The 23547-nt window shown below is 33.7% G+C and overlaps 1 protein-coding gene across 9 annotated transcripts in view; it reads right to left on the bottom strand.

The window, feature by feature from the left end:
- CFAP54 (cilia and flagella associated protein 54) overlaps positions 1-23547 on the bottom strand; it is a 106656-nt gene that overhangs the window by 22440 nt on the left and 60669 nt on the right. For 8 of the 9 annotated variants that reach the window (XM_048940891.1, XM_048940890.1, XM_048940893.1 and 5 more), the window contains 17 exons: positions 22650-22802; positions 21937-22131; positions 21135-21222; positions 20494-20700; positions 18861-18927; positions 16328-16510; positions 14446-14532; positions 13377-13499; positions 11775-11828; positions 10483-10687; positions 10130-10224; positions 8580-8749; positions 4100-4202; positions 2713-2851; positions 1714-1871; positions 1322-1507; positions 297-423 (listed from right to left, as the gene is read on the bottom strand). In XM_048940891.1, coding sequence (XP_048796848.1) covers positions 297-423; positions 1322-1507; positions 1714-1871; positions 2713-2851; positions 4100-4202; positions 8580-8749; positions 10130-10224; positions 10483-10687; positions 11775-11828; positions 13377-13499; positions 14446-14532; positions 16328-16510; positions 18861-18927; positions 20494-20700; positions 21135-21222; positions 21937-22131; positions 22650-22802 — 2340 coding nt within the window. The remainder of the gene's footprint in view (positions 1-296; positions 424-1321; positions 1508-1713; positions 1872-2712; positions 2852-4099; positions 4203-8579; positions 8750-10129; positions 10225-10482; positions 10688-11774; positions 11829-13376; positions 13500-14445; positions 14533-16327; positions 16511-18860; positions 18928-20493; positions 20701-21134; positions 21223-21936; positions 22132-22649; positions 22803-23547) is intronic. The other variant, XM_048940892.1, reaches the window with a different exon arrangement.

Genomic DNA, 23547 nt, shown 5'->3' with positions numbered 1-23547 from the left:
ACACAAATCATATCTATCACAAATGATCTGTAAGGACTGGCAGTAAGCCACTTCCTACCACTGCTTCACCTGACAGTTGCAGGCAGAACCCACCCCTCTGTGAGCATTAACAAATTCCAAAATTCCTTATCTACTAACCAGATCCAAAGGCCTCTCTGAAATAATTGGTTCCTTATCTTTACTTCTGACATATCAGCTTATCTTATCTGCTGATGTATAAAATATGAATGAAAATGAATGAAAAAAAAAAAAAATATATATATATATATATATTAATGAATTGCATTTTTTCTTACCAATTCTCATTTTGACTTGGGCCAGAAGGTTTATATAGGGCAAGTAGATATTTTTTGCAGGTAGGACAAGGCAGGTCATTGTACTGTCTTCTATCTGCTGTTCAATATATTCTCCGCAAAAAAAAATCTATGAAAAGAGTGTGTTTTGTAAAACTGAGTTACAGATAGCAAATTAAATCCTTTGAAGAAGTAGGTTAGGTACTTGTAAAACCCTAGAACTCAAGAGTTTCTTATAAAAGAGCACTAGAAGATGGTCTGATACTCTTGAACTCCTTTACTTCAATTTGTGATTGTCTTCTTTGCAGGGAAGTTTGGTATCAAACGGAGAATTTCAATGAACTCTTAATCAGATTTATTAACACCATTTTGGTTTCTAAGAGCAAATTCACTCAAAACAAGTTGTCTTTAAGAAGCAGAACTCCCAAGTAACCTTATTATTAGAAAGAAGCTGTTATGTCTCTGGAAAGAAATCTGACATTCAACAAAAGCCAGAGGCCAGAAAGGAAAAATAATGCACCTAAGGACCAGTCAAACTTTTCATTGATAAAAATAAAGCAATGGGGAACGCATTATAAATTACTAAGTCTGTAAGGATTTTCTAAGTCAGATGAGTCTAAGTTAAGGAATAAAGCTAAATTCTTAAACTTCAGTGCTCAGAAGTAAGGAATTTTATGAGATGTACATTTTCCCTGAGGTGCTCAGCATAATGTATCCCTCAGATTCAAGTGGGAAAACTGAGCCTTCAGCACCTCTGAAAAATGAAACTCCCTTTTTTGGTTTTCACATATGAATATACATTTGCAAGTATTCAGGGCTTTTTAAACCACAAGAATATCAGATTACTTAGGACCATGAATATACAAGATGAGTATACAAAATAAGCTCGGCAAGGTGAATTAGTTCTTTATAGTACATAATCTTGGGAAAATTCCCAATTAATGGGAATAGCCCTTTAAATAAATTATTAGAAGAGTTACCAGAATCATTGTAAGAATTTGCAAATGCTTTAAAAATTGTATACTCACTTCTTTCAAGGTGATTTCATGTGCCAAATTTAGTAAGTTTAATGGTTCCACTGCAGAAGAACAATTTTCCATATTCTCTACTGTTTGCAGTGCGAGCACATCTGTCATCAGAAGCATACTTTTCACAAGAGTCAAAGAAGCTGGAGGAGAAATAAATTTATCCTCTTGGAGTAAACTGATGATATTCTGTTTGGACATAGATAACAAAAACCAATGTAGTTACTACTTTTGGTGTCTCTTTATGAGGACAAATCACACAAAGTGGAAAAAAAAATTTACTGTAGAGTCACTATTTCAAGCTTATTTAATGCTGGCATCAGCTGTTCTGACTCTACAAAAAAAAAAAAAAAAGTATCAAAGAAAAGCCAACAGTTTCTCCTTTGTGCTCAAACCTGCAAAAGAAGTTCAATATCAGCTGTGGGACATCCTTCTTGCAGGTCAAGAATTGCTGCTTGCACCATCATTTCAGCCTGAGTCTCAATATCACCAAAGGCTTCTGCCTCTAATATTACTTCTTTTATAATACTTTTACGTTCAGCCACATAATTTTCTAAAATAAGGAAATATGTGATTAGTAAAATGTAACAGAAATGACCACGTTATCCTCTTCCATTTTAACAAGTTGATTCTTCTCTAAAAATTTACAGGAAATCTGAAAATACAGATTTCACATTTTCGACTTCATAAATTTTGTGCCAAATTTGCTCTCAGAAAAGAAGAGAAAAATTACAGTGTTTAAATCATACATTCTTTAAATTCATCCAAATGCATTTCTAATATGTAAGTCACCAGCATTAATAATTAGATTTTGCAGAGTAGATATCATATTCAAAAATCTGATCTTAGTTAGCATTCCAAAATAGTATCACAGAAGAGATTAATATAAAAGTTTGTCTGCAGACCTGGACTGTGATTTTGATACTAGAGTGAGCTTCAGAGTTTATACTGTTTATAGAACTAAGTAGGAAAAACTTTTTCTTTCATCGTCAAACAAATCTTTAAATGTACTTCATAGGATCTCATTTAAAACCTTAAAAAGAATCTAGAACATGGTATGTTCATTTATAGGCAAAATAAAAAGTGGAAAAAAAAGCTTCTGTATTTTTAAGGCTAGTGGCTTGTATTTTTAAAATAGACGTAACTATTTAATTTCACTTTTAATTACACTTGAAACTTTTTACTACATGATTATCAAAAGATAATAAACACCAATGTTTTGTGTTTTCAATGCTCTGAGGAGAGATTATATTCAGAAATACAGTACAGTATCCTTGCTGCTCTGGGTGAATTTATTACAAATAATTGCACAGGACTGTTAGTATTTTTATTTATGAAAAATAATTGAGTCTTCCCATTATACTCCAAAATTCTAGATCAAAAAAGGGTGATACCTTCCTTATCACCAACACCGGGTAGCTGTGTTGCTAGTGCAGTCACTAACATTTTACGACACCTTAGCCACAGATGTATATTCAGATGATCTTCTGCTATAGAACTGTGAAGCTGTTGAGCATCTTCAACACAAGAATCCTAATATTTCCAAAAGCAAGAGAAATGCTAATTATGGAATCAATTGCTTTACTACAAACAAAGCAACAGGACAATACCAGTTTAAAATAAATCAAGTTAATGCAAATATATCAAACACAGATTCATAATCGTAACTAAAATTTTATTTGAAGAATAGATACTGTTAGTTGCTTGTTTTTTATATATACAGGAAGAGATTTAAATTAAATTCTATGAAAAAAATTGAAGCATTAACTAATTAAACCAGTTTTTATGGAAGTGTGCATAAATATATACTACGTGTAAGTGAAAAAAACTGAAGCACCACATGATGAGCAGCTCATGGAGAATAATTCCAAGACTCTGGACTTTGCTGATATGAAGAAGAAACCATTGCACTGAACTCTAAGGTACAGAATGGCCTACTGTAACTGTTTAGTGCGGCAATATTGAGTTCTGGCACATAAATAAAGATTAAAAACAAATTTCTAGTCTTTGATTTCTAGTTCGAAGCATTTCTAGTGATTAGAAACAAACACCAATTTAATGCAGTATTGGAAACACCTAGTAGAATTCTCAGCTCAGCTCCCTGCGCCATGTTCACATACTATAAACAGTCTTTTTATTACTAAAGCTTTGCAGTCCACAGCTAAGATTTGCTTCAGATTTGCTCCAGAAAGCAATAAAATGACACTTGCTCTGTTCATAGGATTCTATTTGCCTTATTGTGCAAATGTAAATGTGTGGTGTATGATGAATAGATTTTGCACACTGGTTTCCCAAAGCATAGGTCAGAATCCTTCCATGCTAGCCAACAGAATTTCACTGATACATTGCTAAATTTGGAATACAGCAATGATGAGAAGTATTCTATTTGCCTCTTAAATTAGAGAATACTCTGGAAGGTTTTCAATTAAAAAAAAATCCATAAACTATTTCAATTGAATTGTACACCTGCTACCTATTTTTCCATTTTGTATCTTGTTTTTTATAAAATAAAAGGAGATTTTCAATGCTGGCACACGAAACTATTCATATAAAGAATGTAATTCCTAGCCACATACAACAGAAATGGTGATTATAGAGATATGTTGAATATAGTGCAGGTAATCAAGCAATTGAAGCACATCATATATCATTTTCTCCCCAAAATAACAGCAACCATGTGATATAGGTGGCTACTGTGCTCCAACATTCTGAAAATCTCCCAACACTTAATACAAGATTTCATATAACAAAAAACAGCATAAATACTAAATCCACACCTACCAAACTCTCCCTTTTATCCTTTTTTTCTTGAAAACTTGTTGCTGTCATCCTAAAAATATCTGCATCTTGGAGAAGTCGAATTGCAGAGAAAGCCAAAGCAACACTATGAGACAGAAGAATATTATTAAAATCCACTCACTATACTTATCATTATGTTTTCATTATAATAGGTATTTCACTTCTGACTCAATCAGAGCTATTTATAAGCAGTTATCAATTTTTGCTTCATTTGAACATAAAACTTGCATTAAAAGCATATTTTGAATTTGTATGAAAGTGAGAAAAGAGTAGGAAGAGAAATTGTGTTGCCAAGAACAGATATAACCTGATAGCAATGGGTAAGTTAAGAAATACAATCTTCCGTTGGAGCAATTAAAATGTAACTCCAACCTAAATTTCAGTTCTCCGTGTCTATCTCCAGGAATAAGCTTTCAGAAATTAACAGATATAAAAATAATAGAAATTATAAACCGCGAGAGTTTTCCAGACTACATGATTTTCCTTTTGTTACATCCCCACAACTAAATAATCACAGGATTTCAGTAAACACCATCTATCAAAACTTGGACAAGGTGCCATTCTGGGATAACCTCACCAGAAAGCAATCATGTGATATTGACTCTGAGTTCCCACTGCCCCATCACAAATCCTTTTCTGGAGCTCTACAAACAGCATCTTGAACGATACAGGCATTACTAGGACTACTACAGCAATTAGGTGAACCTCACATGACTCCAAAAAGTTATGACTTGGGATGTCAATATGTTGCCAGTTTTCTTAAAATACTTACTGCCATGCTTTTATCCATTTTCACAGGTTTTTTTTAAGTGTTCAGATACACTTTTCAACTTTTATGACATCTATGAAAATGTAATGCTATAACAGTAGACTTGGTGAATAAAATTATTTTCAGGATACAAAGACATTTGCAAAACCAACATAATGAGAAGGTCTTTTGCACAGAGCTTTTTCCCAAAGAAGATGCTGCTCCAAATATTCTGAGACTGAAAAAAACCAGCAGTGTCTAACAGTATTAACTTTCCATCTGTAATTGTACATTTTCTCCTGAATCTGTATCTCCTCTTTTCTTGTTTTGCAATGCTACTTATTCTTCATCCACTGAAACACATTCTCCTAATATTGCAAAAGTACTTCGGGGTATCTCTAGGTCACCTCAAAGATTTCTCAGTTAACTGATAAAGATGTACAACCAAAATTCAAATCTATGCTGAAGTCTCTTTACATAGAGAATTTTACATACAGAGACTCTATACAGAGACTGGCTGCTATAAAGCAAAAGAAAAAAATAATTTATGAATGCCTTCAGGTCTTCTTACTTACACCACCAGGGTAGTATAAAGAGCTTATAATGCAAGCGGATTGTCTGAACGTATTGCTTTTGAGAAGCATTAGATTAATTGCTATAAAGGCAAAGTTCTTAATTCATGAATGAAGAGTTCACTACTCTGAAATTACTCACATTGTTCTGCCAACATGTATGTGACCACAGGATATATAAGCTCCAGAGGTATTCAGAAGCCCTCCTGCCATTTCTAATTCTATCCTGCTTGTTGTTTTTGTGATGCAGAATCAGATGGATTACACCAAATCACCACAAATAGGCCCAAAAGTAGTGAGAACCACAACTGTTACAATCTTGTCTTTCAGCCTTCAGAATTCAGTCCTTATGAATCTCCTTCATCATCCTTTTACGTCAGTTTTATTCAATGAAGTGAAACTAGAATAAATCAGTGTTGAATTTGATGACAAAAGCAAAATGAACACTATGGATATTGCAATGAAATATCCCAGATGCTTCTCTTTCTTTTTATTAAGAAGAGTTTCCTCCTGAAACCAGACATCAAAGTTAAAATTACGGCAAAAACTGACATTATTCAAAATGTTTTTTGAGGTGCTATGGCTAACTTTTCTCATATAAGATGGAGAAGGTGCAGCACTCAAGAGTATATACAAGCTTTTAAGAAATATTGACCTACCTTCCCAGGCCCCATGGCCCTCAGTTAACTGTGTTGTCAACACTCAGCAATTTTGAAAATGAAGTGATTTCTTTAAACATGCTTACATAGAAATTTCAATGTTAAAATGTAGGCCACAAGACCAAGACTTCATATATACACTCTTTTAAGCAGTAGTTTATTCACATAAACAGACAAGTACATATTTAGATAATTAGAAACCTCACAAACCTGGGGGAGATACTGTATAGGTATTCTCACTGAGGCCAAATATTCTTATACATACAGTTATACTGAGGGATTAATTTTTTGCAAGGCAGTGGCTATAATGTAGAAGTTTCCCATGATGAAATTTTTGTGACCCTCTTCTGCTGCCAACAAGAGTGATGTGTCTATATATTTCCCCTGACAAAATACACATCCTGTCATCAGCCAACTCAGAAAGTGGCAAGATGATCAAAATAGGAAAGTACTGCTGACTGTATCAATTTCACCACTAAATCATTTCACCAAAGGAAAAAAAAAAAAAGATGAATTTCTGTAATATCATGCAAAGTTTGATTTCTAGGCTGGCAGGCAGGAAACATTTAGCTGTCCAAAGGAATGTTTCATTTCTATCTGAGGCAGATAGATCAGCAGTTTCCATGGAAGGCATTGCAATGAAGTTGTAAAATAGTGTAAAAAAAATAACAACAACAAAAAAACCTCTTGCTTTGTCTGTAGGTTGTTGGGTTCTTCGTCTCTGCTATCTGACCACTGTCAATATATAAGGCCCATTAAACAGCCTTCAAAAATTTGCGAGCCCTAAAAAAAATTGTCCATAAAATGCTTCACATTTATTGGAATCACTGATACTGTGAAAAATTGTCTTCAATCTTAGGCAAGTTACAAGCCAGGAGGGAAACTACACTGCAGTATATAACTACATGTCAAAAAGAAGGGAGCCAATTTAGCAGGGTTAGTATGCTAGAGCCAGTGTTCTATTAACACAAATTTTTAACAAGCCTAGTATCAAGATAAGCCAGGATTATTCACAAAATATTGCATAAACCTGTGCACTGGTCCTTAGTTGCTAATATGAAAACTTTATAAAATCCACATTCAAAAACATGATGAGACCACTGTCCAGTGATTTGTTGTTTTTTCTTTGACAAATGGCAAACTAATATAATTCAAAGAGCACTCAAATAGATTAATATTTCATGGTGAGGAATGTAGAAATGCCTACAATAGCCTACAAGCTCTTACTTCTCATCTTCACTAATGACCTTCCTCGCTTTGATATAAATTATTGTCGTCCTAATTTGTGAACTTTAAGGAGAACTCTAGGTTTTAAAATAATGTAACAGAAATTCAGGTGATAGATCGGGCAGCAGAACTATTTTACTGCTTTCGTTTTAGTACTCCATACAGCACTCTGAAGCTCCTGTCCTCATTAATGTTTTTTATTGCTATAACATAACAGCTAAAAAGGAACTGTGCTATTTAAAAGCTATCTGATTTGAAGCTATGTTTATTTGTCTAAGATAGCTGGGTGAAGGAAAGTAGTTTGCCTTTGACGTAGCAGAAAACTTTTTTTTAATTGGGCATAAAGGGAAAAAAAACCCTTTGAGATTGATTGGACACCTGAAAAATCTGCAGCTTCAGCAACACTGTTGCAGGAATCCTCACGATGAGAGTATTCTAACAATAAAAGGAAACATTAATTTGCTTTTTGGCTGGTGCTTACTGTAATGTAGGATTTTATGTAATAATTTTGGTCTTGTTTAGTCAGACTAGACCTAACGAAAGTGATAAACAGGGATTACTTTCTATCTAAACTCAGTGCAGCCTGACAAGTAAGAGTGCTACGCCTCTATAAGCTGTTTGTACCCTCAAAGAGTTTTTTAAAAAATGCCCAGAAGGAGCACGTCACTACTAAAAATTATGTATTTTTAAAGTATTATCCTTTTATACAAATTAAAATTAAAATTACAACTATACTAAGCAGAAGAATCCTCCTAGACGAAAGATCAAAACAATGGTCAGATTCAACATCTGTAAGTAGTTAATATATTTATGTATGTTCCGTATATTCAAAGAACAGCAAAAGAACTGTAGTTTCTTGAAGTTCTCCAAAATAATTGAAAACCTCAGAGCACTTTAAAATCATAAAAAATGCAAGACCTGACAAATCCAGACTCTAAAGAAAGAGAAAACTGTAACTTTTTCTTTGATTTTGTACAAAACTGTATCACAAAAACACCTCACAGAGAAATCACAGGCTTATATCTGATGACCTTTAAAAAAGTAAGATAAAGCAATAATGAAAAATAAAATACCAGTATAAATTATATTTGTGTGTGCAATAATGGGCTTTCTATGGTTAGCTACTAAAATTTAGAAAATTAGTGTAACTTTGTAGACAGAAAGGTTTTAAAGATGAATTTGCTAGATTTTTATTTATTCAGTTAGTTTACATAAGCAAGGTTGTATAACACACAGTTGTTCATAAGGGTATTTACCTGAAAGCTGCTCGGTGCCACTGCTGAGAAATAGCTGCAAGCTGAAGTTTGGCTTCAATAAGAACCTCTAAATCTTCTGCAGAACACAGGGATATCTTCCCATCATACTTGTCCTGTATGTTCTGCACAAGATGGTTAAGACTTTCTTCAGCTTCTGTTAACAAAATTCCCTAGAGAAGAGCACAGCATTGTATAACTTCAAAAAAAAAAATCCAAAACAGTTGTTAAAAAGTATTCTATTCCATTACAGCCTACCACCACTACACCCTGGAACAAACCAACATTAAGACAACGTCCTTTTTCTATAAGTAGCTAGGGTTTGTAATTTTGATTTTACAGATTTATAGGTTCTAATTGCTGAAAATAGCAACATCTTAACTGCGCCTGTACTGTTTCAATTTATGATCAACTGCATTATATACCATAAGAGAATATTTTATAGCTTAACAGCAGTACTCAATAATTTCAATTTCTCTCATTATCTCATAGCTATACTTAATAATTTTATAGTGTACTTTTTACTTGCTTAGTAATTTTAAACAATAAAATACAATATTAAAATACAATATTAAAATACAATATTAAAATACAATATGAAAGACATTGCAAGATATATTACAGTCTTTTCCATCTGTACTCTGATCTTTGAGCACAGTACGTATCCTGAAATTTCAGCTGTAAGTTGCAGTCTTTCTAACAAACAGAGTTGTAAGAAGCTGGGAAAGCCAAGTCTAAAACAAAGTAAGCTTTAAATAAAAGCTCAATCATGGAACTTTCAGAAGAATTCTTTGGCTCTTTTTAGCTGATTTCTCTGATAAATTGAGAGCTTTACTGTAAGAGAAAGGATCAAATAATTAAAGAAAAATCAAGAGCCTAAGAAATATATTATACCTCTTAAATAAGCCTGATTCAAATTAATTTAACATTTCTATTGTAGTTACCTTCAAGATACTATGTTCACATAATTTTAAAGCTATACTAAAACTTTTAAGTTTCTAATTCACAGCACGTAGCAACTGCCATTTAAAACCAATCCCCATTTCACCAGATGTATTTCACATACTACCCTGTTTGGAAGAATGGCTAAAAGCAGACACTTCTGAAGTGGAAAACCACTCTGAAAGAGGAATATGTCAGCTTTTGACTTTTCATGACGTGGATCTGCCAAGCATGAAAGTTACAATTTATCAACAAACAAACCACCTAAAAAAATAACCGACACAATTTTTCTCTAAATAAATTATTGGAGAGAGCAAGGTGAAAAATTCGAGACATTTCATATATGATAGAGAATTCATTTTCATTTATTTGTAGAGCATACTGCTCCATCAAAGTCTCTGACATGTTCTACAACTGCCACCTCTGAAAGGAGATAGTTTGTTCCTGAAAATCCATTCAGTCTCTACTCTTGTTGCTGAAACTGCCATACTGAGATCTGATTGTGAAAATACAGGCATCTATGTCATAAATTCAGATGCACTGAAAACATTAGTAATGTTTTAGAAACAATCTGATGTTTATTAAGCCATTTTCCTAGAAAAAAGAATTACCTTCAGCATGGTCATATTTAATTCAGCTTTACAGTTAATGAGCTGCATCACTGTGTCTCTTTGTTCCCGTTGTCTTGAATTCTTCACAGCATCAACTGTCAAATGCATTTCAAATGAAATGTCATATAACAGAAGCAGAATCAAAGCTATATTTAGATATATTAGCTAATATTACTTGAAAGATCTTAATGTTGTTTATTATTTCCATAAAGACTGATATGATCGGCAACAATTAACATGAATATTGTTTAAAATGTGACAGTTTAAAGCATGTGCAATTGTTAAAAGTAAAAAAAACAATATTTGATAATTTGCAGAATAAATCCACTTTTTCACCACCCTTAAATTATTACCTTTTTCATTTGATGGTGTAACTCCATCCATCTTGTTATCAACAGAATATATGCATTTTTCTACTTTTTCAGGTGTATTATTTATTGTGTCAGAAAGGCAAATGATGAAATGCATTTTGGCTAAGATTAATTTATTCATAATTTGTTGGTCGCACAGTGGCACTACTGTTAAAGACAGACTCCAATTAAATATGTCCTCCAGTACCTAAAAAAAAAAAAAAAAAATCAATAATTGTGATTATTTGAAATGACATGTTTTACATTTTCATTTTTCAAGGGATATTTTACTTCTAATACTAAGTGCATCAACAATTAATATGAGCAGCATTAGCAATGTGATCTTGGTCTTAGTCATAGTTGACGTTTTTCTTCCCAAGCTTAATTCTCTCCCTAGCAGCTACTGCTCAGGCTATAGCTTCTGTGATCAATTTTCCCATAGAAGATGCATCTAACCCTTTGTTTGAGTTTTAGTTTTCTACATTGTCCATAGCACTCTTTTAGCTAAAGCTACAAAAAGCACATAGGTAAACTGTAGTTCATAAAACAAACTCAAAGGAAACTCTGCTACAACTTCCCCTAACTAGAAAGGTGAGGCAAATAAAAAATGTTCATCATTCTATCTCGAGTTCACTACCCTCACTTTAGAACAATACATTTAGAAGTAGATAGTCTACACAGCTTTGCAAAATCAGGAGACCGATAAGAACTGCATACAGACTGTGAAGTGTTCAAAATCTCAGGAAAAAGCACAATTGAGAAATAAATCTGAAACAAGTGAAATTGAAAGCTGTCAAGATAGACATTTTGTTTCTATCTTCTAATATCAACTGCTGTAAGAGACACATAACCTTGCTGTAAATAAGAGATGAAAGCGAAGGGAAAAAGCTGTTCTTTTTTCTATTTTATCAGTTTGGTTTTATGGTATGGCTTTTTTGCTGTTCCTGCTAACATCTACTTCTACCTGCTCAACAGATCTGTGACAAAGCAATTTAAAATGAAAAACAAAAAAATCACCAATAAACATATAATTTTAATTAAAATGAGAATTAATTAATTTTCAGATTCACCTTTTTCTTTCAGCTCCTATCTAAATTAGGATAAGCCTATGAAGACAATTCAGAAGGTCAAACAACTTGGTATTTTAGTAGGATGAAAAATAGTTGCTACTTGTTGCAATGAAACTATTGAGGAGAATATATTTCCTATTAACTTGTCTTTACCAAAATATGTTTTCCAAACCAAATCTGTATGTCCAGCATTAAAATTTTGGTACTTTCAGGTTATTTTTTTACCTGTAAATTTGTAAAACTCAGGAGGGATTTTGAGGAGTCAAAGTACAGTAAGCTCTGTAAAAATCAACAGAATAAAAAATTAGTAACGTGTTACAATAGAAGTATGAAATAAGCATGTTAGCAGAGTAGCAGACAAGTATAATGCATTTCCAACTATTTTTTATGGCCCAGAAAATATCAACAATTGGTATCTATGGGCTTCACATTTCTGAACAACCTGAAACCAAGATCTACCCCTACAGCTCCTATGACATTCACCAGGACTCTTCAATGTGAATAGAAAGAAGACAGAGAAGTAAACCAACAGAAGTCCTCTTCCAACAAAGATATTGGCCACCATTTGCCATATATGTTCTTCACATTCCTGAGTCCCAAAGCTAACTCCAGACTTAGCACATACCTTCACTGCTATTTAGCAGAACACAGAGCAGTGAATGTAATGAAAGGGCAAAGTACAGGTCAAGACAAACTGAAGACTTCCAACTCCTTTTGAGGGCTATAAAAACAACAGATATTCTTTGACTTATACACACTTTGTTTTCTGAATCCTAACCCTAATTCCAATCCCTGCTCAAAAACCCTTTACCTTTTCACTAATCTGTCTACAGAGGGGAAGGAAAAGATAGAAATGAAGATCATTTCCAGCCTTCATCCTAACTGAGAGTTCTACACACAACTGACACTTGTGTTTTATGTGAATTTTATTAATTCTTTCATAACATCTAACTCCAAATATAGCCTTATACTATCTCTGTCAATCCCTGAAAAGTGAATCCTTCTCCTCAGTCTGAGAGTCTTACAGAAGTCCAGCAAGAATTTCTACTTGAACCACATTGTAACAAGAGTCCTAATGCTGAACTTTTTCTGCTGTTCACCCAAGATTCGTTCATCTATGAATCCCATTAGAAAAATACAGGTGCCAAAATTAACCAGACCTCATTCCAATTCTGTAAGTTGTTAACACAATATCCAAATTTTAAGATGGTTCATGGAGTATTTTAATCTCATTAGCATCAGTAAGGATTAAATACATTCCTTACTGTAGCCACAAAGAAGGGAGTTTTGCAGAATGAATTCCAGACAGGGGGCTAATAACTCTGTATGGCTCAACTTTGTGAAAATGCAACAAAGCTTGTGCTTTAAGGAAAAAGACTGAGTTTCAGGTTTTTATCTTTTCTTGTAGTTTGTACAAAAGAATTATTGGTAAGTTCAAAAGGTCTGACTGCTTGTCAAATATATTAAATGTAAATATTTGACATCATAAACTTAGTTGTAATTTCCCCTATTAATTAGCTCAGACAGTTGGCTACTGTGAAAAAAAGATACTGCTGCTTTGTGCTCATTCTAGCCATTGCAAGGCTGCAGAATAAGGCCAGGCAGGCCACTGATCCCACTGCCCCATGTCACCCCAGGTTCCATCAGCCCCAGAGAGCACAGGAGGACCAGGCACCAGCTCCACACAGTGCCCCGATGTCCTGTCCTGGCCTTGGTGATGGGAATTTTGCCATGCACCTTAAACGGGCTGAGAATTGAATCTTTATGTCTCTTTAATGAAGAGAATTGAAGTGTTATATTTCAGTGTTACATTTAACTGGTATTTACCTTCGTTTCTTCGGTTTTTTTGTACCCTGCCGGTATTTTCCATGGGATTCTTTCTCCACAGTTAAGTAAATACAGTTCATGAAAGGCCTCTGTAAAAAATCCTATATCTGTAAGTACTTTAATCTGCGAAAAAACAGCAGAGGCTTGTGTTTAATAAAAAAAAAAAAAAATTAAAATCCAGCCTTTTTTTTTTTCCTTTACATGAAATATATTTAAAGGTAATTTTCAAGAAGATTTGACAACTGAAATAGTGCATGGATGGAGAATGTTCTGTAATGAAAAGAAATCTCTAAGCGAAAACTCAAATATGGGTCTTAAAAGAAAAATGAGGTAAAAAAAATCATAGCCTTCTTCAAAAACTCCTGAGAAAGGAAAAGATCTTAATTCATGTAGTTATAACTTTGAATCATAGTCCAAGATCAGCCACTTATTGCTGTTAATGTCACAGTACTCAGCTAGTCTCCCTAATCCACTTCAGCATTTCCTGAAAATATCTAAAAGCAATAATATTTTGACTCTTACAAGTTACATTCCTTAAAAAAAGAGGGAAAAAAGTGAGAAAATTAGTAAAATCATAGAAGTCTGTTCCTAGAAGTCTGACAACTGGGTTCCAGTATGAGACTAATAACAAATCTGAAAGTGAACATTATGAGTAAATAATTTATGTTTTGCACTTAGGACAACATAAGAGAACAACAGAAGAAGATAAAACATGAAACAATGAGTATGGATTTAAGAGAGAAAAATCTTATATCTTTAATGTTAATATCTGCTAAATGGAAAGTAGAAAAATGATGGAACTATTTAGCACTTGCTGTAAGTCATCAATAACAAAATTCTAAATCACTCTACATCCTACAAAAAATGAGAATATAAATATTATTCACTTAGAAAGTATTCCTATTCTGCAATCTGTTTTATTAAGAAATACTGAGGATCAGCTTCACTTTAAAGCACCATTTTTCACTTCTATATGAAGACGTATTTCATCAAATATATTTTACAAAGAAGTGAAAAGTTTATTTCAATTACAATGTGCCATGAAAAAAAAGAAAACTTCTTTGATTACCTTGAAGATTCTTCCTTCAATGCATTTAGCAGGGTCCTTACAAATCTCAGAAACAAAGTATTGGTATAATGTGAACAAAGGTAAAATCTGTAGGAAAATATTAGGTCATTTAGTTATGAATGGTATAAAGGGCTCAGTTACAGAAATGTATAGCACAAGTTTATATCACAAATACATTGATAATAAAGCAGTACTGCTTTCACTGCCACATACCAGGATGTCACCCCTATTTCCCTTACGCTGTATGAAGGATGAAGATTTTACAAAGCTTTTCAGCTGGCTATATACAACCCCTAATTGTTTAGCACTATGTTACATGAGATTCACAAAGTGCAATGTAAAGTTTCTCCAAAACTTCAGGTTTTTGTTTTTGTTTTGTTTTTTGATACTATTGGTGAGTAAACCTACTGGAAAGATACTGATATAAGGGGTTTCTAAAACTGTCTGCATATTGATGCCACAATTGTTTCCATATAAGCAGCAAAATGATGGAATGCTCTGAGCTTTAGAATATAAACACTATGGAGTCTAAAATTGTCTAAGTGAAAATATATCAATTGTAAAATAAACTAGATGATGAGGAGTCTTTTTGACCAATTCATTTCTGTTTAATTACATGCTTTTATGAGGAAAAAATACATGAATGTTAAAAAAAAAAACTTTCTAATAAGCACACTGTATAAAAGCTTTCAGAAGAGGCAAATCATAACATCCTTGTTACTTTCTTGTGAAATGTGCTTTTATTTTTTCATAGAATAGCTTTAGAATTTGGATTACAAGAGCTTCAGGCAAACATTTTAATTGTACCCATACTGTTTCTATCTGAAATTCCTAGTGCTTCTACAAAATTAGTCTTTGAAGTCCTTTTTTTTCTTGTATAAAATTTTAATACTGATATATTATGATTTATGTCAAACCATCTCAGTGCTCATCATCCAAAACATTCCTACACATTAAACATTCAGTGGAAAAGAAGTTCTCATTCTGCTGAATTTGTTATTGCTTTGACTATAATCCATGGCCTGGATCTATAATCTGCCAGAGCAAGCGCAATAAGTATCAAAAATGCAAGCAGTCAAATTAAGTATCCCTGCCTCCAGGTAACTGTTTGTTCCTTGATCTCCCATAGTGAGGGCAAGTTAGATAAAGATGACTAACAAAATGAGCTCTGGTAAAGAAAGGTGGTAAGAATCATCAACCAGAGACAAAACAGACACTTTGCCTGAAGTTCCAGAAGAAAGCAATCCAGTGAATGGTTTGCTGACAAAAAGGAGTAACATGTTGTCACTTCACCTCCTCTCTAGCCTCTCTTCCATCTCCACCTCCAAACCTGTCCATCTAGTCACACAATCTTATCCCCTCGCACTAGCTCTGCCACTTGTAGGACCTTTATCTAAGTGGATTCATCTCATTAAAACAGCAGCAAACTATCTGTATATATATTACTGTTTTGATTCAAAGGTGTTGTTTTGGTTTTTTTTTTCCAGCTGAGAGTTGATTTATAACGGTATCAAATTGACAAGATGTAAGAAAAAAAAAGATGTTGGACCATACAGGCGCAAATAGGAACGGATACAGAACTGCCCCTTTTCAGTACTAGTAAGCAACAGAATCTATTTATTCCACTGTATGGCACTGCACCCTTGAAAGAAGTTAGATTAAGCCAGAAGAGGTCAGACATCAAATGAAGGCAATGGCCCCATGATCAACATAAGTATAAAAGCAGTCCATACAGATTAATAACAGAATGTGAGAAAGTTGCCATCAAGCATAATGCAGAGATATTTTAGTAGAGCTTCCATGGTTTGTCATAAATACATCCAAAAATGTGATAAAATGTTATAAACTTATAAATAAATAAATGCTATTAAATTATACTTACTGTTAAATTTTGCTTTGCACAGTGCAATTCAGACATAAGGAAATTCAGACTTGCAACTACGGTGGAGATGTCAGCTCTGTAGCGATCAGAGAACAAGTCAATTCCAGGAATAAGCACATGTGTTTCATACTGTGCAAAGTCACAGTCAGATGTGGGATGTGGAAGAGAGGCCCTAAACAGAGTCTAAAAGCAAAAGCAATGAACTATATGTAAAAAGAAGTATAGTCATTAGGTGAAACATTAAGAATCTCTAACTCCTGAGACTCATAAACGACTTCATAAATGAAACTAAGTCAATGACAAAGTACCTTAGTTGTTTCAGGATGAAAACAGGAAAAATACACATTTCTAAATGATTACTGATTTGTATGTGAACTTGATGGAGAAGAAAAAAAACAAGAGGCTGTAACAAGTTTATGGGCAGCATTTCATGGCACAAGCAGAAATAAAAAAACTGATTTAGGTGCAGAAAAATAATCATGAAAGATTCTTTAGCAAGCGCTCCCCAAGCAATGAGAAATCTCCCTAAAAAGCCAATGGCATTTCTCTCAGATTCCTAGTGAAAGTATCCCAAATAAACCTTTTGAAGTATTGGAAAAAAACTAGTAAGTCACTAGGGGTTCTTAAAGACTCATTTGATAATGCTTAGGATAAGATACTGATCAGCACACCGAAATAATACAGTGATGCATTCAGACATCTCCACAATCAAGGAAAATACCAAGGAAAAATTCACTGCAGTGAGTTTGGAGAAATATTCAACCTCCTTATCAGTACACAGATGTTTCATGCAAATGTCTTCTATCACAAGAAGAAAATATTTTTCTTCCTTTTTTTTTTTTTTTTATTAAGCTAAGAGCAGTAGCTTGATTTTACTTACCCTTAAGCACTTGCTCAGTCATCACCTCAGTCATTACTTCTGAGACACACTATTTAAGTCCAATTAGAGGCTGGTTAAACCTTGGACATATTGCATTTAGGGTCATTCTGAATAAAATGTATTTCAAATTGTATATAATAGCACATTTCCTCTAAAATATGCCTAAACTAAGTGAACTATGTACTGTTATCTTTCTGAATTAATAAGTACCCTGCATACTATAAAAATTGTAGGAAGCAGTTTCCATTTTGCCACTACCTCTGTGCCATATAACCTGACCAGAGTGTAGTAAAATATTCAGCCTTTATCTAGGTGTAGTGCAGCTTAAGTGATATAACTTAAACATTCATCTCTGTGAAGGCAGGAACATTAACATTGTCTCTGATGTTGAATATTCCTTCCCTATTGTGTTTATCATATCATAGTTAACAAAGATACGCTAGACAGACACAGTCAGATCTCAGATATTAAAAAGCCTGAAGTCAATACCAGAGGTGGAATTTAAATAAGGTTTAAAAGATCTTTCCACATCACAGAACAAATTATGGGCTTGAACTTGGCAAAGTTCAGTAACTTGATTGTATTTTTCAAGACTCTCACCCTGCAAGGTGCTCCTATCTCAATTAATATCAGTCTCAATTTTGTCAAGTCACAATTATTTCTACCATTATATAGCCCTAACAAACTGTTAGTACTATTTTTGTCAGGAGGAATCAAAATTGTTCAGCTTTGTACCACCTGCAATTTACAGAGCTAGAAGCTAATCATAATTCTCCTATACATCTGTTTCTTCAACTTGTTCTCCCTTTGCTGAAATTAACAAGGCTTAAATATGACCTAGAATAGGTCACACAGTCACAATCACAGCTGGCATGAGATGTTAGAAACTGGCAGAAGTTTGCTTCTGTAGAGGCCAACTGACTCCTGTTGCAGCACTGAGATGAGTTAGCATTGACCCCAGTGGAGTCAGACTGACAGAATGCCTGCAATTATTTTTTTCCAATATCACTTCAATTACTGATGTTTTAAAGCCTCATTTTAGAAGTAAAATGAAACACTTCTATTTCCTCCATAGTTTGTTCCTGAAAGCTTGCAAACTTAATTTTAATAAGCTTATTTTCTTAGTAAATGAAATTAAATCATTTTGATTACCCACTACTTCTAGAGCAAATTTCTTTTGTATATTAATAATATAAAAAAAATACTTCTCAATGCTAAAGAACACAAAAAAAATGTTTTTCTAAAGAGTCTGTTCTCCTGTTTGAAAATGTATGACAATCTGTGAAGACTTTGTTCAATGTACATCATCTCAATGACTGAGTATCCTGTTGATACTATCCACTTCTTCTTGAGCAAAACACTTCAAAAGATATATATTTGACTGCCAAATACTTTAGTCATCTTCACTTTTCAATATTTCTTTGTTTCTTGGACAGACCCACGTCTTATTGAAGTGATAATTTTTAGGCTTTAGAATTGGAATATTTTTAAAAACAGAGAATAAGTGTGCATAAATTGTCAGTTACCTCTGATCTCCAGTTTTCTGTTACAATCAGAATGAGAAAAGAAATATTATAATAGGATGTTACTGAGATTTAGATATTAGAAGCAATTTGTCATCTTTGTGAATTCTAACTGAAATTGTATGCTTACCTTAAAGAGTATAGCAGAAAAGAGGCAATACTTAGTTCTTAATCTCACATTTGATGTTGTTATATACCTAAAGTACAACAAATAATAAGAGATATTAATGTGCCCATCAATATGAATTATTTAAACCCTTTTTTTAATGTGGTATAACGATGATGCTAACACAATCTAGATGTTTTCCACCTTGGAAAGCAGCTGCCTCTTCTGTAAATAGGTGCTCAGCCATGTCATGCAAAGAAAGAATCATCTGACCAAAGGCATACCTAGATAAAAGGAGTTGTCTAGACTCCCTTTAAAGTTATGAAAGAAAAATATGCAATTTAAGAGCAAAATTAATCTCATCTCAAACTAGAAAGATAAAGCATGTTTATAAGGTTTTCTTTCCATAAGGGAAGCCTAGCACACGTGGACTTTCAATGGTGGCTGTTCACCTAGATTAAATGAAACTCACACACTACCTCACCAGTTTTAAACCATCATGGTAGCAGGGTATTGCTGTGATCCACAATATTCAGAATCTGTAATGCAATACTAGAGTCCTCTAATGCGCGTTTTACAGTCATAATAAGTAATTACAGAAAGAGCAACTTCAGGATGGCTAACAGCCCAATGTGTGTCTGAGAAAAGATCTACCTAAAGGAGAAGCTGAGAGGATACTCCATCCAGACCCCTACTAGGATTTGGAATGGATATAGAAGAAGTAGAGTCATAGTATAAAGTGCAGCAAACATGTACCACAATCACGTTAAGAGGTAGCTCAGGATTGGGTCCTGCTGTGTGCCTGAGGCTGCACCACAGCTGAGAATGAGAAGAGCACATAGGGGTTTAGAATCCACATAAACTGATTCCTTTTCATAGGAGTGCTAATTCTGTGCTGCACAATGCCATTTCATGCTGAAATACCCATGTTAATGCTTTCAAAAGTACTTGGGTTTACAGATATTTTTCAGTGCTATTACTAGGACCTGCTTGCCAGCTAACACAGTTCACTTAGATAAAGCTCTGCCTTTTCATGGGTGTAACGTTTCTAAGGTCACTTGGAACTGGCTTAGGTAATACTTCCAAGTTTTAGATTTTGTACATTTTATATAATATGTAATATATTGAGGAACAGCTCAGAGTTACATCCATAGTGTTTTACCAGCAGCCAAGCAGCACTGGACTGAAATGTTTATTGACGGCAGACTTTCATACAGTAACTCAAATTTTATTTAGTTGTAATTCACCAGAAAATGAGTACTTTAGGCAGCAAATCTGTCCTTAGGATACATTAATATTTAATACATACAATGACTTGGGGGATGTGATATTTCAATTGAAAATCAATAAGACTGTGAAATCCTTGTGCTTATGACTCTTTATCATTTTGTTTTATTTCCAACATCTCTCCATATAATATACAGCTGCAATTATGATCAAAGATGAGCACTACAGGAAAGGGAACAAACACTATTCTCCAAAAGAGGAACTTTCTTCTTGAAATTTTTTTTCTTCTTTTGTTGAGTATTTTTTACAGCAATTCTCGAGTATTTTAATTTCAAGTTACCAAATGTCCTGGATGAGCAGTTCTTTTAAAATATGGAAGAAATACATACACCTACATAGATATTTACAGATATAATAATAAAATACTTACTGAGCTATCTTAGCTACTAAAACTGCTGCATGCAAACATCCCCAAATTCCAGCCTGAGATAAAAATTTCTGACTAATATCAGTAGATCTTCCAACCTCAAAGCACTCCATAGCATTTTTTGGAAAGCCTAACTCTTGCCAGGTGTTAAGAATATCAGCAATGTTGAGTGTTTCATCAAGGGCTTGACACCAATGTTTAAAAGCAGCTCTGTAACACATAAAAAAATTTACTCATCATATCGCTGACATTTTCTAAAGCAGAAGATAAGACTAGATTCATATTACCTCCACTGTCCAAGTTATAACTAATTCTGATTAGGTCAAAAGCAGAAATACAGGTTTGACAGAAAGATACCATTCCTGGCCAACATGTTCATTTGGACATTTACTAAGATTACATTGACACAAGATAAATGTTACCTCCCAAATACACAGCAGTGCTTAATCTTGCAATTAGCCAGCAAAGAAAGATAAACCATTGCCAGAGAAAAATCTCTCAAAATACAGCTAGTAGCGAGATAGATGAAAGAAGTGATACAGATCTCAAAACAGCACAGGAACTTACAAGACAGTTCGTATGAGTAAGAATGACAATTTAAAAAAAATGAATCTATGCTTCTTTTTAATCCAAGAATTATGTACCTTTTGTTTCCAGCAAAAAAGTGAAGATTTCCAAGTTCGTGTAGAGCCTGAACTTTGAGGTCTCTCTGGTTGTTTATTTCAAGGATTTCTGTTATTCATTATATAATGAAGAAGAAAAAAAAAAAAATCATCACACCATTAAGTCAGCTACTGAATCTTGAACTAATTTTGCATAAAAAGTAGACATGCATTGGCATGCAATTCATTGCATAAATACATTTTAAAGATTTACTAAGCTTGTATATTATGTCTTCAAATGTATAATTTCTTATTTCTACTTAATCTAAAAACTAGATTACTACATATTTACAGATCTGTTTAGCTAAACTGTTGTATTTTTTTTTTTCCATTGACTGAGAAAACATTCTCAAGCTGAGCTGTAAATATATGAGTAAAGCATTATTAGCAAGTAATATACACACAAACTAACAGGTTCTCATATTCCAATGTAAAGAGCACGAAAGATCTGCTTCCTAGGGAAAAAATATATATACAGTGAAATTAAAATGACTTCCTTGAACATGACAGATTTTTAATTTGGGATCAATCAGTGTGACACCACAGAAGTAATGATTTTTCATAAGAAAAGACACTATAGAGGTGACGGCCAACGAATGCTTTGTTTTGAAGCTAATATACATTTTCAGAATTAAGAGAGAAGCTTTTGTACTTCTGGTGACCATTTTCCACACAGTTATAGCTTTCTGATAGAGGAAACACTGGAATAAACAGATAGTGAGCCCAAATAAGTAGAAAGGTGGTAAGTGTTAGCAGTAAACGGAAATTTATAAAAAGCAATTACCAATTGTTTGTTCATAGGAAGAGACAATTAATGAAAGCTGTGAGTGTGGTATTGGTTTACTCTCAATGCTACTGGAGAAATTAAATTTTTCTTGAGAAGGGTCACTCGGTGTTGGTAGAAACGCCAGTTCGGCTCCCACATTAAATTCCAGCCTTCTATTTGGAGAGATTTGACTGATTGTTCTTCCAACATTTTCTAGATCAGGAAAGCAATTTATATGAACAGTTCAGTAAAGTATTGTACTATTTCTAATACCAAAAATATTTCCATGTTGCATTATTCAAAGAAATACATGATTCCTTTGTGCCCTCTTTCAATCTAGTTTCCTATGTTCTGATTCTGTCAATGTGTCTTCTAATCAAGCTCATTGGTCATAACTTATTGGGGAGCACATCAAAATGAAAATGCAGGGCCACGCAGAGAAAATAAGCTTGATAAGAGCTGCCAGTCAGTCCTCCAATGGAGGTCTGACAACAGAAAGACAAGTTACATATTTGTATGAGAAAAATTTTTATCATCCAACTGAGAGGCACAAATCATGTCAAATCCAGCTTAATACCTGCATTTAAAGAATTTCATGCATAATATTATATGTTAGTTCTGACTCTCAATAATGATTATAATTCATTTTTTTAAAGAACTGTCTTCTTCTCTGTAATATATTAACTGCAAACACACTTCACTGCTGAGAAACACTTCAATTAAGTACTCACCTTGTGTGTACGCGAGAAAAAGTGAAAGCAGTTTTCTGCTGTGTCTCAATGTTCGGCTGTGATATTTAGATTTTTTTAGAGTTTCTCTAAAACATTTCAGTGTGTCCTTTACATCAAGAGGTACATGAACTATGGGTTTGATTTGAGTGCCATCTAAAAGAAATTAACAATTACGGAGAATAATTTTGGTATAAATAAACATATATTTTTAGGAAAGCAACCCATACATGCACTTGTATTCCATAAACTAACACCAAAATTATCTTAATGTAATTGTCACTTTTGTTTCCTGTTGGATTATGAATTACAGCAAAATACTATCAATCAGGAACAACACTTCTGAGCATTTGTGTCCTTTTCAGTGTTGAACTGTCACATGACATCTACATTCCATGAATTCCATGCATCTCAAGCCGATATCTCCTCTTTGGATTCTGATGTCTTTAGTATGGGAGCAAATATTTATTTACTACTGCTGGTCCTGCTTACTACTGTAGCTTCCTGTAGCTTCTACATACCAAACCTGTCAGCTGGCATGCTCTCTCCACTGCATGCATAGTATTATCTACTCTGCAGCATTATTCACCATTTAATGACTTTCCTTCACTGAATTGCACACAAAGCCTTGTGTGAAATGTCCTGACATCTCTGTAGTATGAGGAGCTACGTTTTACAAACTTACATTGGTAATTAAAACATTTTAATCCTGACTGGAAATAACATCCTTACATGTAAAAAAGGCATTCCATCACTTCATAATTTATCTCAATTTTTGTGTTGTTTCCACCAGTAACAGTGAAGGTTTCACATTAATTTCTGGGTATGTTGCTTGATATTCAACAACAACTTCAGAAAACTGAGCAAAGACCACCAAGCTTACTTAACACCCTGTGGCCAT

This window comes from Lagopus muta, chromosome 1 (assembly GCF_023343835.1).
Source record: "Lagopus muta isolate bLagMut1 chromosome 1, bLagMut1 primary, whole genome shotgun sequence".
NCBI lineage: Eukaryota > Metazoa > Chordata > Aves > Galliformes > Phasianidae > Lagopus > Lagopus muta.
This window is presented reverse-complemented; position numbering and strand designations above follow the sequence as displayed.